The 15,661-nt window shown below is 45.7% G+C and overlaps 1 protein-coding gene across 2 annotated transcripts in view; it reads left to right on the top strand.

Annotated features, from left to right (window-relative positions):
• The window catches only part of ttc9b (tetratricopeptide repeat domain 9B), a 31,363-nt gene that overhangs the window by 15,639 nt on the left and 63 nt on the right, over window positions 1-15,661 (top strand). Inside the window, exons 2-3 of one of the 2 annotated variants that reach the window (XM_069907909.1) lie at window positions 9,504-9,686; window positions 15,497-15,661. The exon at window positions 15,497-15,661 is cut by the window's right edge and continues 63 nt beyond it. In XM_069907909.1, the coding sequence (XP_069764010.1) occupies window positions 9,504-9,686; window positions 15,497-15,591 (278 nt within the window). In that variant the 3' untranslated portion in view covers window positions 15,592-15,661. Of the gene's footprint in view, window positions 1-9,503; window positions 9,687-10,480; window positions 11,349-15,496 lie in introns of those variants that run through there. The other variant, XM_069907910.1, reaches the window with a different exon arrangement.

Genomic DNA, 15,661 nt, shown 5'->3' with positions numbered 1-15,661 from the left:
TGGGTGAAGCGGACTCAACAGGCCGAATAGCCTACTGCTCCTATATCTTATGGTCCAAGATCCTCCCTACACCACATTGTCAATCTCAAATGTTTTTCCCCATTATTCCCGCAATATTTTACCACCTGATTTTTTTTTTCTCTCTCTGTCACCATTATTGGAAAATGATGTTACACCCCTACTTCCCACAAATCAGCAAACTGGCTCTGTGCATAACACGAGAGTGGCATCTGGGGAACCCTTCAGCAAAGTAGAATTGTATTCTTTTAACTTTCAGATTGTATTAGTTCAGCTTTCTTGTCAGAGTACATACATGATATCACATACAACCCTGAGATTCTTTTCCCTGCCGGGCAGGCAGAATTACCACTTATTGGTAGTACCTGATTGAGTTTGTCGTCGAGGAGTCTGATGGTGGAGGGGGAGCATCTGTTCCTGAACTTGGTAGTGCGAGTCTTGTGGCACCAAGAACTCTTTTCTGATGGCAGCAGCGAGAACAGAGCGTGTGCCGGGTGGTGTGGTTCCTTGTTGATCGTTGCTGCTCTCTGATGGCAACGTTCCCTGTAGATGTTCTGGATGGTGGGGAGGGTTTTGCTTGTGATGTCCCGGGCTGTGCCCACTACCTTTTGCAGGGCTTTCCGCTTGGGAGTATTGGTGTTTTTGGTGATGCAGCAGGTCCACCGCACATCTGTAGATGTTTGACAAAGTTTCCGTTTCCCCATGCCCTTAGCTCTCTGATTTTCCCTCTGCTTCACCGAGAACCAGGTTCTCCAGACATTGATACAATGACACTTTGTGATCTTGCTGTGCATGTAGGTTAGCAAATCATTCCATAGATTAAGTTGCTTTCAGGATCGAACAGAAGATCTTTTCTCTGCTTTTTGATTTTCTGCATATCTCTACCCCCTCAATTTTAGGCAATTATATTTGCAATTCAGTTAGCTTTATTTATCTGTGTACTGACAATAACCACACCAGCAGTGCGAGTGTAAGACAGCTTTAATAAACTAATATGTACACGAAGAGGTCTTGTCTCTGCAAGACGAACCTGGAAGGCTAGACTGTAGCTCTGGACTGCTTTATGGACAAGGTCACCGAGATGACCCCTGGTGACCTAGTGGTGGAATTACAAGAGGTCTTGTCTCTCTGCAAGACAAACCTGGAAGGCTAGACTGTAGCTCTGGACTGCTTTATATACAAGGTCACCGGGATGACCCCTGGTGACCTAGTGGTGGAATTACAAGAGGTCTTGTCTCTCTGCCAGACGAACCTGGAAGGCTAAACTGTAGCTCTGGACTGCTTTATGGACAAGGTCACCGGGATGACCCCTGGTGGCCTAGTGGTGGAATTACAAGAGGTCTTGTCTCTGCGAGACGAACCTGGAAGGCTAGACTGTAAGCTCTGGACTGCTTTATGGACAAGGTCACCGAGATGACCCCTGGTGGCCTAGTGGTGGAATTACAAGAGGTCTTGTCTCTGCGAGACGAACCAGGAAGGCTAGACTGTAGCTCTGGACTGCTTTATGGACAAGGTCACCGAGATGACCCCTGGTGGCCTAGTGGTGGAATTACAAGAGGTCTTGTCTCTCTGCCAGACGAACCTGGAAGGCTAAACTGTAGCTCTGGACTGCTTTATGGACAAGGTCACCGAGATGACCCCTGGTGGCCTAGTGGTGGAACTACAAGAGGTCTTGTCTCTCTGCAAGACAAACCTGGAAGGCTAGACTGTAGCTCTGGACTGCTTTATGGACAAGGTCACCGGGATGACCCCTGGTGGCCTAGTGGTGGAATTACAAGAGGTCTTGTCTCTGCGAGACGAACCTGGAAGGCTAGACTGTAAGCTCTGGACTGCTTTATGGACAAGGTCACCGAGATGACCCCTGGTGGCCTAGTGGTGGAATTACAAGAGGTCTTGTCTCTGCGAGACGAACCTGGAAGGCTAGACTGTAGCTCTGGACTGCTTTATGGACAAGGTCACCGAGATGACCCCTGGTGGCCTAGTGGTGGAATTACAAGAGGTCTTGTCTCTCTGCCAGACGAACCTGGAAGGCTAAACTGTAGCTCTGGACTGCTTTATGGACAAGGTCACCGAGATGACCCCTGGTGGCCTAGTGGTGGAATTACAAGAGGTCTTGTCACTCTGCAAGACAAACCTGGAAGGCTAGACTGTAGCTCTGGACTGCTTTATAGACAAGGTCACCGGGATGACCCCTGGTGACCTAGTGGTGGAATTACAAGAGGTCTTGTCTCTCTGCAAGACAAACCTGGAAGGCTAGACTGTAGCTCTGGACTGCTTTATGGACAAGGTCACCGGGATGACCCCTGGTGGCCTAGTGGTGGAATTACAAGAGGTCTTGTCTCTCTGCAAGACAAACCTGGAAGGCTAGACAGTAGCTCTGGACTGCTTTATAGATAAGGTCACCGGGATGACCCCTGGTGACCTAGTGGTGGAATTACAAGAGGTCTTGTCTCTCTGCAAGACAAACCTGGAAGGCTAGACTGTAGCTCTGGACTGCTTTATAGACAAGGTCACCGGGATGACCCCTGGTGACCTAGTGGTGGAATTACAAGAGGTCTTGTCTCTCTGCAAGACAAACCTGGAAGGCTAGACTGTAGCTCTGGACTGCTTTATGGACAAGGTCACCGAGATGACCCCTGGTGGCCTAGTGGTGGAATTACAAGAGGTCTTGTCTCTGCAAGACAAACCTGGAAGGCTAGACTGTAGCTCTGGACTGCTTTATGGACAAGGTCACCGAGATGACCCCTGGTGGCCTAGTGGTGGAATTACAAGAGGTCTTGTCTCTGCAAGACAAACCTGGAAGGCTAGACTGTAGCTCTGGACTGCTTTATGGACAAGGTCACTGGGATGACCCCTGGTGGCCTAGTGGTGGAATTACAAGAGGTCTTGACTCTCTGCAAGACGAACCTGGAAGGCTAGACTGTAGATCTGGACTGCTTTATAGACAAGGTCACCCAGATGACCCCGGGTGACCTAGTGGTGTCATTACATATCGCCACAATCTGGATGTCCGTCAGCAGTGCATATTTCAAGTCAAGTATATTGTCAGCTGATCGCACAAGTACACCCCGACGAAACAGCGTTCTCTGGTCCTTGGTGTAACACACACAGACAGGCAATAAATATGCAGGACAAATATTCATATATACAAATAAATATTGTTTCATGAATATGAGAGTCTCGGAGGGTCAGTGCGAGTTGTTCCTTTGGTCGTTCAGCCTTCTCGCTGCCGGCGGGGAGAGCTGTTCCTCAGCCCAGTAGTGCTGGCTCCGATCCTCCTGGATCTCTTCCCCGATGGGAGCCGCTGAAAGATGTCATGTGTGCAGGGGTGGAAGGGGTCCTCAGTAATTTTGCGCGCCCTCTTCAGACAATGATCCCAGTAGGTCACATCGATGGTTGGGGGGAGACTCTAGTGATCCTCTCTGCCACTCTTACGGTCCTGTGCATTGGCCCCTGATCCATTTCTCTGCAGCGCCCGTACCCCACTGTGATGCAGCCGGCCAGGATGCTTTTGATAGAACTCCTGTAGAAGGTTAAGATGATGGTGGCCTTGCCCGCTTCAGTCTTCTCGGTAGGTGCAGTCACTGCTGCGCCTCCATGACACCACCCCCTCAAGGCCTAATTACTGTCCAATTTTAGGCCTATATATTGGCATTTTATTTGTCTGGATTTCCATCAGTAGATTTCTCTAGTAATAAAGGCCAGACTCAATGTTTGATGGGATGCAGAGAAAAATCCGCAAAGATGAAGTAAAAGGTAGGAGAAGTGGTATCGAGACTGCTTGTTGCTATGGAATCGGGGAGAATAACTTAGCAAGAGCAGAGATATGTGACGGAGAGGCTTGAGTCACTGAATGAAGCAGAACCAACGTTTAATTCTTTACCTTCAAACACAGTGGATCCCAAGAAATCGGAATCCAGTTGTTGAATGAAAAATATTCTGTATTTCAAGCAAGGAGTGACATACCACACCAATGCTGAACGTACATTTTAAATTGGTAGAAATTTACAAATATTTTTTTCTTTAGTTTTTACATTTAATTTAGACATGCAGCAAGGTAACAGGCCCTTTTGGCCCTCGAGCCCATGCTGTACAAATACCCCAATCGTCAGAAAAATTGAAAGAAAAATAAAGTAGGGAGGGTTTAGTTTTATTTGTGAGGTATATCTGGGTTGGCACAACATTGTGGGCCGAAGGGCCTGTACTGTTCAGCAATAATGAGCACAAAGCCACAGGTTGCTGCTAAAATCCCTCTGATTCACTGTTGTCCTTGTACTATGTGGTTTACAAGTGGCTCCAGACACAACAACATGATTGACTATTAACTGGCCTCCTCAGTTCCGGGACAATTAGGGATCGACAATCCTCACCGGCAATGTCCACTTTTAATGAATGAATAATTTAAAAGAAACTCTGGTGTCAGACTGGGTCTACTTTCATGAGCACCACCCCCCCCCCATCTTTCCCCCTGTTTCCTTTCCTCTCGCTCTGTCTCTCCCCTTTCCCCTCTGTCTCCTTTACCAGAGCCACAATCTGCCCCTTTCCCCTATCAGTTCTCACCTTCTCTCCTCTTATCATATCCGATTAACACCTTTTGTCTGTGGGTCTGCACTTCTCTCCACCTCCCCTCCCCCCACATTTTAATGTAGGCTCCTGCCTGCTTTTTACTCACACCTTGAAGAAGGGCTCAGGCTCGAAACCTTGGTAATAAATCTTTACCTCCTATGGATGCTGCGAGACCAGCCGAGTTTCTCCAGCATCTCTGTGTCTTTTCTACAATCTCAGCATCTGCAGACGTTCATGTTTCACTCTGCACTCATTAAAGTTTACAAGAACGAGAGGTGATCTGGGTGAAACATACAACATTGTTAGGGGGGAATGCACTGAATGGATCTCAATCTCAAAGGATCAGCCATCCATCGCAGGGATTTGGAGACCTTTCTTCACCCAGAGCTGCCTCTCCACTCAGCTCTGGATCACCTCAAAAATAGCAACTCATACATACAACTGCTCTTCATCGACTACAGTTCAGCCTTCAACACCTTCAATTCTCAGGGCTGGTCAAGAAACTGCAAACTCTAGGCCCCTGTACACCCCCCCCCCCCCTTTGCAACTGAATCCTTGATTTTCTATTCGGAAGACCACTGGCAGTACGAATTGGAAACAACGTCTCCTCCTCACTGATCATTAATATAGGTACACCCCAAGGATGCATGCTTAGTCTACTCAATATACACCCATGACTGAGTGACCAAATACAATTCCAATGCCATCTACAAGTTCACCGATGACACCACAGTTGTCCGCAGAATCACGAACAGCATTGAGGAAGCCATCAGGAGGGAGATGGATCAGCTCGTTGAATGGTGTAACGACAACAACCTTGCGGTCAATGTTAGCAAAACCAAAGAGGTGATTGTGGACTTCAGGAGGAAGTCAGGGGAACACAACCCAGTCCTCATTGAGGGCTCAGAAGTAGAGAGGGTCAAGAACCTCAAATTCCTGGGTGTCAACATCTCCGAGGATCTGTCCTAGAGCCTCCACATTGATGCAATCACGAAGAAGGCTCGCCAGCGGCTAGACTTTGTGAGGTGTCTGAGGAGATTCTGTACGTCACTGAAGATTCACATAAACTTCTACAGGTGGTCCGTGGAGAGCATTCTGGCTGGTTGCATCACTGCCTGGTATGGAAGAGCCAACTCTCAGGACAAGAATAAACTCCAGAGGGTTGTTAACCCGGCCTGCGACATCACAGGCACCAGATCACACTCCATCGAGGACATCGACAAGAGGCGGTGTCTTAAAAAAGCAGCCTCTATCCTCAAAGACCCCCACCACCCTGGCTGTGCCCTCTTCACTCTGCTACCATCGGGAAATAGCCTAAAGACGAGCACTCAGTGGCACAAGGACAGCTTCTTCCCCTCCGCCATCAGATTCCTGAATAATCAATGAACCACGGACTTTTCTTGCTTTTCGTGAACTATTATTTTAATTTTTTTATATAGTAATATTTTGCCCTGAGACGCTGCTGCAAAACACCTAATTTCATGACTTGTTCATGACAATAAATCCTGATTCTGATTCCGAAATCTTTTGAAATTCTCTACTAAAGAGGCGCAGTTCACTGGATAGATTCACAGTGAGTTTCTGGATATCAGAGTAATGAAGGAAAGTGGGCAAAAGGACATTTGTATTGAATGATGAAGCAGACATCGCAAGCTGTATGACTTACTCCATTCATGTGATCTATCAACATTATTGTCTGAAGAGGGCATTCGAAATCATCGAGGACCCCTACCACCCACAGACAACATCTTTCAGCTGCTCCCGTCGGGGAGGAGATGCAGGAGGATCAGAGCCAGCGCCACCAGGCTGAGGAGCAGCTTCTTCCCCGCGGGCAGCGAGAACGACTCCTAATGACTGAATGAACTGAAATAAAAAGACAAAGCAGGAGAAACAGCAGGTCAAATAGCAAAGCAAGATACAGAACCAACATTTTGGGCTTCAAGATGTAAATGAATGAACTGATCAGACAAACCTCTCCAAATTCCCATCAAATGTAAATATCTCTACCATCTTCTCTGGCAGCTTGTTCCAGATAACCACCCTCAGATCTCCTGTTCATACAAACCTTCTGAGACTCTACTATTTATTAAACAATATTTATTTATAATTATGCATGTGTAAATGTCCTGCAATGAATCATTTGGCTAGTTGTGTGTTATAGCTAGTTGTGCGTCTACATGTTTTTGCAGCTAGGACTGGAGTATGCAGTTTCTTTGGGTTGTACTTGTACAATCGCATAATAAATAAAATAAAATAATTTTTTTAGTAATATAACAGGCCATTTTGGCTCACGAGCCCGTGCCGCCCAATTGCACCGAATTAACCCAGTACATTTTGAACGGTGGGAGGAAAGTGGAGCCCCCAGAAAAAAACCAAGCAGATAATGGGGAGGCTGCACAAGCTCCTCACAGACAGCGCAGGATTTGAACTCCAGTCCCAATCACTGGTGCTGCACAGGGCAGGGTTGAAGGGGGGAGGGGGGCACGGCCTGGGTGGTGGGGTGTCTTTGAAGTATTTTTTTGCCATTTAAACTGTTCCTGTTTTTTTGCAAATTTTATTTTTCAATTTTCTAAAACAAACATAGCATCACATCAGAAAGGACAATTCTTGTTATCGTATTTGCATTTTCTCTTAGTATACGTCACTTCTCAGATGCAAACACTATATCAGCCTACTGACCATTTCCTTCCCTCCCCACTAAATTAAACAACAACTTAAGGCAATTAAAGTGACAAACAAAAAAAAATGGTAAAAAGATAAAGGAAAGGAAACTTCCGCGTCCCGCCAGTCTTTCAAATCGACTTTTACTCTTTGAGGCATTTCACTGCTTTTACCTTGATGTATTTTGTTGGCTCTTTTAAACTGTGGGCTGTTGTTACATCTGCGCACCAAAGTGCTCTAGGTAAGGGTGCCATATTTTGGCAAAAGCATCATACCTATTTCTTAAATTATACGTTATCTTCTCCATGGGCACGCAGTGGTGTATCTTCGTGGTCCAGCGAGAGATGAGCAGGGGCGGGGAGTCGGACTTCCAGGTGATCACTGACAGGGCAATGTCTACAAATTTAATTTGGAATTTAGTTAATGTTCTGCCCACATCCTCTAGGTTTCCCAATAAATACAGCTCCAGATCTGGCAGGAAGTCTGTTCTCATAATCCTAATTAATATATTAGAAAATTCCAACCAAAAGGGTTTAATCTTCATGCAGGTCCATGTGGAATGTATAAAGGTACCAATTTCTAATCCACACCTGAAGCACATTTCCGATATCTCTGTAGTTCCTTTATGTAACTTTTGTGGTGTGAGATATAATTGGTGGAAGAAATTATATTGTACCAATCTTAGGTGGGCGTTGATCACCGACGTTGCACTTTCCCTACATAAATCTAACCAACACTCTTCATCGATCCCAAGTCCGACTCCCACCTCTCCCTCAACCTTTGCAGGCCGGGCTTCAGGCTCTCACTTTGAAGTACAAAGTGCATTCTGGATATAAATTTGGGAGCGCCTCCCAGTCAAAGTACCCCTTCCACTTCATCCCCCTGAGGTGGGGTCATGGTCGGGCCCCATCTTTCCCTTAGGAAGGATCTTAACTGTAGAAAGTAGTGAAAGGTTCCATTAGGCAAATCATATTTATCCTTCAGTTGTTCAAAGGACATGAGCTGTCTATTTTCATAGCAGTCCTCAATAGTTCGGATCCCCTTTCAGCGCCAAATATCCAGAATTTTGTTACCTTAATTCAAAAGCATCAGTTCATTGCATATTAGGGGTGCTTTTGGTGATATTATAATCTCTTTTCCCATATTATCATTATTTTCCATCCATAAACTGTTTATTCTTAATGTAGGTGTAAAGAGTAAGTCTCAAACAACCGGAAAATACACTTATCCAGCATCTATCAATCCCCAATGGTTTTTTTGGAGTCTAGTCACTGCATCTTGAGGGAAAAGTTGCAGACAGTTTACCTACAGCCAAACCCAACAATGGTAATGTTGAAACATTGGTGATGTTGTTTGATGGGGAGGTCCCAACACATTAGAGTAGAATCCCCCCTGCAGTTCTTTCAAATCGTATCGGGGATCGTTACCTAGTCAGACCTCCATTTAAACCCTCATCTGCTTCTGGGAGTGTACTTCTCTGGAGTAAGCTTAGATTACACTGGAAAATGAAGATTTTGCTTCCTGAACACGTTTGAGTGCAGTTTCTGGACTTTGGGCAGCTGACCATGAAAATCTCCTTAAATATTCTCCTATCACATACTTTTTTTATTAAAATCTAACCTATTTTCTACTAGTCTGCTAGCATATTGCCTACAAAGCAAGCTGTTTTGGTCAGTCCAGGCATTCCTGGGCAGGCACTCAGTTGCAGGTACCATGAAAATGTCTTGGGCCTGGTCGGATGCAGACAGACTATAAAAGCAGCTCACACGTACAAATGCTGTGCATTACATTGATCATAGACTGAATGCATGTTGATGCACATGTTCTTCAGGCAATAGCATAGTGAGTGTACTTAACAATAGTATTTTTTGTCTTCAGGAAGATTCAATACAGTAGAAATATCACGTCAATGTCAAAACAGCTCCAATACATTCTGTTGTGGCAAGTATACGCTTAATGTTAAATTCAATAAACGTTCATTTAATGTTGCTCTAACCTCCTACGTGTTGCAGCAAATCTGAAATTGCCTTTGTGTTCAGCTTGAGGTTGCCTATCATAATTCCCAATTGTTTTTTTCTGGAAACAAACCTTTTGAAAAAAATTGTTGTCCATTGAATTATTGGTCTAAGTCTCTGGAGTGGGAGTTGAACTTGGATCGGAGGGCCACCCTCCAAGCCCCGTATTACAACAGCCGACAGTCGGTGTAGGACCGGGGAGGGTCATTACTGAGTCTGACTCTGCTTCCCATTCCTCACCAGCCTGCCTTCTGCAGTCGGAGCTTGTGAATTATGAACGGGTGAAGGAGTACTGCCTGAAAATTCTTGGAAAGCACAAGGACAATTTCAAAGCCATGTACAGAGTAGGCATTGCCTTCTACCATCTTGGCGACTGCGAGAACGCACTGCAGTATCTGAAGGAGGCAAAAGATCGGCAGCCAACGGGTAAGCGCGTTTATTGATTTCCACCCTCAGTGCAGCAAACCGCACCTTGCTTTCACACAGGAGAGAATTGGGGTAGAAGCAGCAGGTCAGGAAGCAGGTCACAGAGGGAAATGGAGATAAACAGTGCAGGAGAATGAAGATCTATGAAGCAGTGGAGAAATTGAACAACAATAGGGATGGAAACAGGAGGCCAACATCCGTGCTATAGAACAAGAGACAATTCTTTGGTAAGACTACACTTGGAGTATTGTGTACAGTTCTGGATGCATCATTACAGGAAGGATGTGGAAGCTATGGAGAAGGGGCAGCGGAGATTTACCAGCATGTGGCCTGGGTTGGGAAACAAGTCTAATGAGGCAAGGCTAGTAGAGCTGGGGCTTTTCTCCTTGGAGCATAGAAGGATGAGATGAGACTTGATAGAGGTCTACAAGATTATGAGAGGCATAGACAGGTTGGACAGCCAGCGCCGGTTTCCCAGAGCAGGATCAGCAAACACCAGAGGATGTGCGTACAAAGTGAAGGGAGGGACGTTTAGCGAAGACATCAGGGGTGAGTTTTTTTTTACACAGAGAGTTGTTGGTACCTGGAATGCATTTCCAGGGATGGTAGTGAAGGCTGAAACATTGGAGACATTTAAGAGACTCTTAGACAGACACATGGATCAAAGATGGTTATGAGGTGGGGAGGGTTTCATACTTATTTTAAAGGAATATATGGGTGGGCACAACATCGAGGGCTGAGGGGCCTGTACTGTGCTGTATTGTTATATTGTTCTATATTTTATACAAAAAAAGGATGGATGCAGAGAGAATGGGAACACAGAACTGACCAAAAATGAAAAGTCAAAGAACCCGCAGATGCTGAAAGTCTGAAATAAAAACAGCGCGATGGAACTACTCAGTGGAGCAGACAGCATCGATGGAAAGAGAAACAACTACGGTTCTCAACCCGAGATGTCAACTGTCTCTTTCCCTTTGTACAGCTGCTGCCTGCTGAGTGTTTCCAGCATTTACTGGTTTCAATTCAGAGTTTTAAATCAAGCTTTTAAAAAAGGTAAGGGCAGAAAGATAAGCGGCAGAAGAAACCAGGAGAATCTTCATAGACAAAGTTAAAAGACAAAAATGATGGAGGAACTCGGCCGGTATCATGGGTCCTTAGGAGGTAAAGATATGGACTGCAGAGGGACTTAGATTGCTTAGAAGAGTGGGCTGAAAGATGGCAGATGGAGTTTAATGTAGATGTGTGAAATGCTTCATTTTGGGAAGAATAACCGAAGTAGGACATATGGAATGAAGGGGAGGGCATTTGGGAATGCAGAGGAACAGAGAGATCTTGGAATAATGGTTCAGTGTTCCTTGAAGGTGGAGTCTCATGTAGGTAGAGTGGTGAAGAAGGCTTTTGGTATGCTGGCCTTTAAAAATCATAGCATGGAATATAGGAGCTGGGAGACTGTTCAAGACATTGGTGAGGCCAAGTTTGGAATATTGTGTGCAGTTCTGGACTCCAAATTATAGGAAGGATATCAATAAGGTAGAGAGGGTGCAGAGAAGATTTACTAAAATGTTGCCTGGATTGCAGTATCTAGAATACGGAGAAAGATTGAGTAGACTGGCTCTTTAATTCATTGGAGCGTAGAAGGTGGAGGGGGGATTTGATAGAGGTATTTAAAATTATGAGGGGAATAGAGTAAATGTGAATAGGCTCTTCCACTTGAGGGTAGGGGAGATTGGAATGAGGGGTCACAAGTTAAGGGTTAGGGGATATGAGAGGAAGCTTTTTCACTCAGAGAGGGGTGGCTGAGTGGAATGGTCTTCTGGAAGAGGGGGTTGCAGGAGGGTCAATTCTGTCATTTAAGAGGAGGTTGGATAAATACGTGGAAGTGAGGGGGTTAGGAAGGTTATGGGCAGGGAGCAGGTAGGTGGGACTAATGAAGTTTCACATAAATCAGTGTGAACTAAGAAGGGCCGAGATGGCCTGTTTCCATACTGTAAATTGTTATGTGGTGTTATAAATATTACTGATATTTCAGGCCTGAGCCCTTCTTCAAGGTGTAAGTGAATAAAGTCAGACATCTGAATTACAGGCTGGGGGGAGAAAGGGGGAAAATGGGAAGGAAAGGAGTCCAGACCAACAGACAAAAGGTGTTAATCAGATATGATAAGAGGAGAGGTGAGAATTGATTTTGGATCTGTGAACAGGGACAGAGGGAAAAGGGAAGAGAGAGATAGAGCTGAGGGAAGGAGGCGGGGATGAAGATGGGGGGTGGTTGACTACAATCATAACGCCTGCAGACTTTCGTAGTACATAGAACACTACAGTACAGGCCCTTCAATCCCTCGATGTTGTGCCGACCCATATATTCCTTAAAATAATACTAAACCCTCCCTACCCCGTAACCCTCTATTTTTCTTCCATCCATGTGCCAGTCTAAGTCTCTTAAATAATCTCAATGTTTCAGCCTCCACCCCCACCCCTGGCAAGGCATTCCAGGCACCCCCAATGTCTCCCCTAAACTTCCCTCCCTTCACTTTGTGCAGTTGTTTTCTGGTGTTTACTATTCCAAGGCACTGGCTGTCCACCCTACCTCTGTCTCTCGGAATCATGTTTCGCTCTGGAACAATGTGTCACCTCACTTTAGGAAGGTTGTGAAGGTCACAAAAGAGGCGTCGAGGAGATTTATTAGGGACATTTCCAGGGGGCTTAGACTGGAAAAACTCAGGAGAACGAAGGTTGGGAGGACATTGGACAGAGGTAAACAAGATTGTGAGGGGCTTGGAGGAGGTAAACAGAGGGAAGGCGTTCCTCTAGGTGAATTGGGAGTAACAAAACAGATCATGCTGGAAACTCCTCACAGACCAGGAAGCATCTTCAGAAATTAGAAAGGGAAAGGCCCGCATGGTTGGCCTAACGGTTAGTGTCTCACTGTTACAGCCACCAGTGACTGGGGTTTATATCCGGTGCAGTCTGTAAGGAGTTTACACGTTCTCCTCATGTCTACGTGGGTTTCCCCCAGGTGCTCCAGTTTTCTCCCACCCTTCAAAAAGCATACAGGAGTTGTAGGTTGTTGTGGGGGGGGGGGGGGGTGGGGGGAACGGACTCGTGGGCCGGAAGGGCTTTTTACTGCATGTCTAAATTTTAAAAATTTAGAATGAAGGGTTTATCAGAAGAGGGTCGGAGGTGCACATTTAACATTTTGACCGAAAGGAAAATCTCTCTTGCTGAGGTAGTGACAGTCGGCTTGGAAATCAATGGCTGAAGGGGAAAGAGAAAATGAATCGTCATGGAACTGGACAGGGACTGAGGGAGAACATGGGGAAGAATTGGAGTTGGGACTGAAGGGTCAGATTTTTGGGATTAGGTCACTGAGCCAAAATGACCTCCTTCTGCACCATAACCATTCTATAATCCTTCTCTTGCTAATCATGGAACTTTTCGGTGTGTACGGAGCAGACAATGGGATGAGAAACCCCACAGAGATGGAGAGATTTAGCAGCCATGGGTTCCATGTCACTGTACCCCACTGCCCAGCCATGCTTGGTTTAAATGTTGCCTCGAGTTACTCTTACACTCATTACCGTTGCCATAAGTCATCAGAATGAAATTAGGCCATTCAGCCCATCAAATCTGTTCCCCCATCATGGCTGATTTACTATCCCTTTCAACCCCATTCTCCCACCTTCTCCCCTCAATCCTTCCCTTCCTAATCAAGACCTTATCTATATACTCAATGACTTAGCCTCCACAGGCTTGGGTGGCAAGGAGTTCCACAGGCTGACCGCCCTCTGGGTAAAGAATTCCTCCTCATCTCTGACCTGAAGGGATGTTTTTCTATTCTGAAGCTGTGCCCTTTGGTCCCAGACTCCCCCACATCCTCTCCACATCCACTCCATTCCAGGCCTTTAGTAGGTTTCAATGAGACCCCCCCCCCCAGAAGAATAACTTTGTGGTGCACTGAATAGAACCAGAGAACTCAATCTCAAAGGATCAGCCATCCTGGACAGAGGTGAAGAGAACTTTTTTCACCCAGAGGTAAAACACAAAATTCCGCAGACACCGTGGTTGAAGTAAAAGCACAACGCTGGAGAAGTTCAGCAGGTCAAACAGTGTCCTTTATATAGTGAAGATAAAGATAAAGAACTGACGTTTCGGGCTTCAGCCCTTCATCAAGGTAATTGTCTGGAATTCTCTACCCTGACCCTAAACTCCCTTGAGTCCCCAACCATCAAATGCTCCTCAGGGGTAAGTTTTTTTTTAATACACAGAGAGTTGTGGGGGCCTGGAATGCGTTGCCGGGGATGGTGGTGGAGGCTGGAACTTTGGGGCCATTTTAGAGACTCTTAGACAGACACACATGGATGAAAGAAAAATAGAGGGTTATGGGGTAGGGAGGGAGGGTTTTGTACATTTTTAGGAAGGAATATATGGATTGGCACAATATCGAGGGCTGAAGGGCCTGTACTGTGCTGTTTTGTTCTATGTTCTTTCATTTCAGGGGTCATTCTAGTGAACCCCCTCTGGACCCTCTCCATCCTTCCTTATAGAAGGAACCCAAAACTGTTCTCAAAACTCTGTGTGGCCTGAACAATGCCCTATAACGCTTCCACATTACATCTCTTCTTCTCATTTATAATTTCATTTAATTTTAGTTTAATTTAGACACCTGGCACGGTAACAGGCCCTTCTGGCCCACGAGTCTTAATACCCCAATTAACTACAACGCCCGGTATGTTTTGAAGGGTGGGAGAACCCCCCTGGAGGAAACCCACGCAGACACGGGGAGAACGTACAGACAGCGTCGGATTCGAACCCTGGCCTCTGGTGCTGTTATAGTGTGGCACTAACCGCTACTGTAACCTTTGTGACAGGGTATTTAGAGGTGGTTTGGGAGGAATTGTTAAACCAGGTTGCACACAAACATTTTAAAACACAGAACTTTTGCAGAGGGCTATTTTGCAGAAAGCAGCATTCAGCAGCGGGCCTGGGAGACCATGTGATCTTTGCAGGCAGAGGGAGAACAGCTTTGCTCTCAGGGAGGGAGGGAGCTGAGAGAGAAGGAGAGACAGAGAAATCGGTTCCAGAGGAAGAAGCTGGCAAACTTTTGGAAGACGGCCTGGTCAAAGAAGAAAGCTGTCTGTCTGAAAGGTGAACTGAAGGAAAGAGGATCATCTGGAGAACCCTGAAGGGGGAAACTTTGGTCAGCAAGACTGATTGAGAAGGAATAAGTTGCAGATGTCCTGGAAAAGGAATCTCTCTCTGAAGACTATCAAGAACCCTCGAGTCGTAGCCATTTGTCTGTTAAGCTCCAAAGCCTGGTGAACTTTATCAATGCTAACTTCTGTGCACAGAACAAGAATTGCCCATGAGATTGGACTGTGATCCAAAGAACTTTTCTAAGCTTATATACACATTATACACACACACACTTAGTATTGGGGGGGGGGGGGGATTAAGTAGGTTGATAGTAATAAGTTAAAGTTTAATTCTGTTTTCTTGTTCAAATATAATTAAAAACTACTTTTGTTTAAGTAACTCTGTGTTGTGGTGGATATCTATTGCTGCTTGGTTTTGGGGTCCTCTGGATTCCATAACACCTTGCCGCCTTTTCATATTAAATAGGCACATGGATGTAGGAGAAATGTGGGTGTGACGAACGGAAAAGTTCGATTGTTGTGGAGTAGGTTTATATGGTTATTGGTGGCAGGTGGGGGGGGGGGGGAAGGTCAGTGAAGAAAACTCCCTCCGTGACCCTCAGGGAAACGAGCCAGCAGTGAGTGTTTGGCTAAGCCTTATAGGTTGTGTTCTCTTTGCAGATACCAACGTGTTCAGATATATTCAACTGACAGAGATAAAGATGAATCGGACCAATCAGAGGGAGCAAGAAGGCTGCAAGGAGATGATTGGCTAACAAAACGCAAGGCAGCCATGAACATTTCTCCGCCAGCGCTGCATGGTTCCAATTTCAACAAAACCGTTAA

The sequence above is a fragment of the Narcine bancroftii genome, chromosome 13 (assembly GCF_036971445.1).
Source record: "Narcine bancroftii isolate sNarBan1 chromosome 13, sNarBan1.hap1, whole genome shotgun sequence".
In the NCBI taxonomy this organism is placed as follows: Eukaryota; Metazoa; Chordata; class Chondrichthyes; order Torpediniformes; family Narcinidae; genus Narcine; species Narcine bancroftii.
Note: the sequence above shows the minus strand (reverse complement) of the source record. Positions and strands in the feature narration are given on the sequence as shown.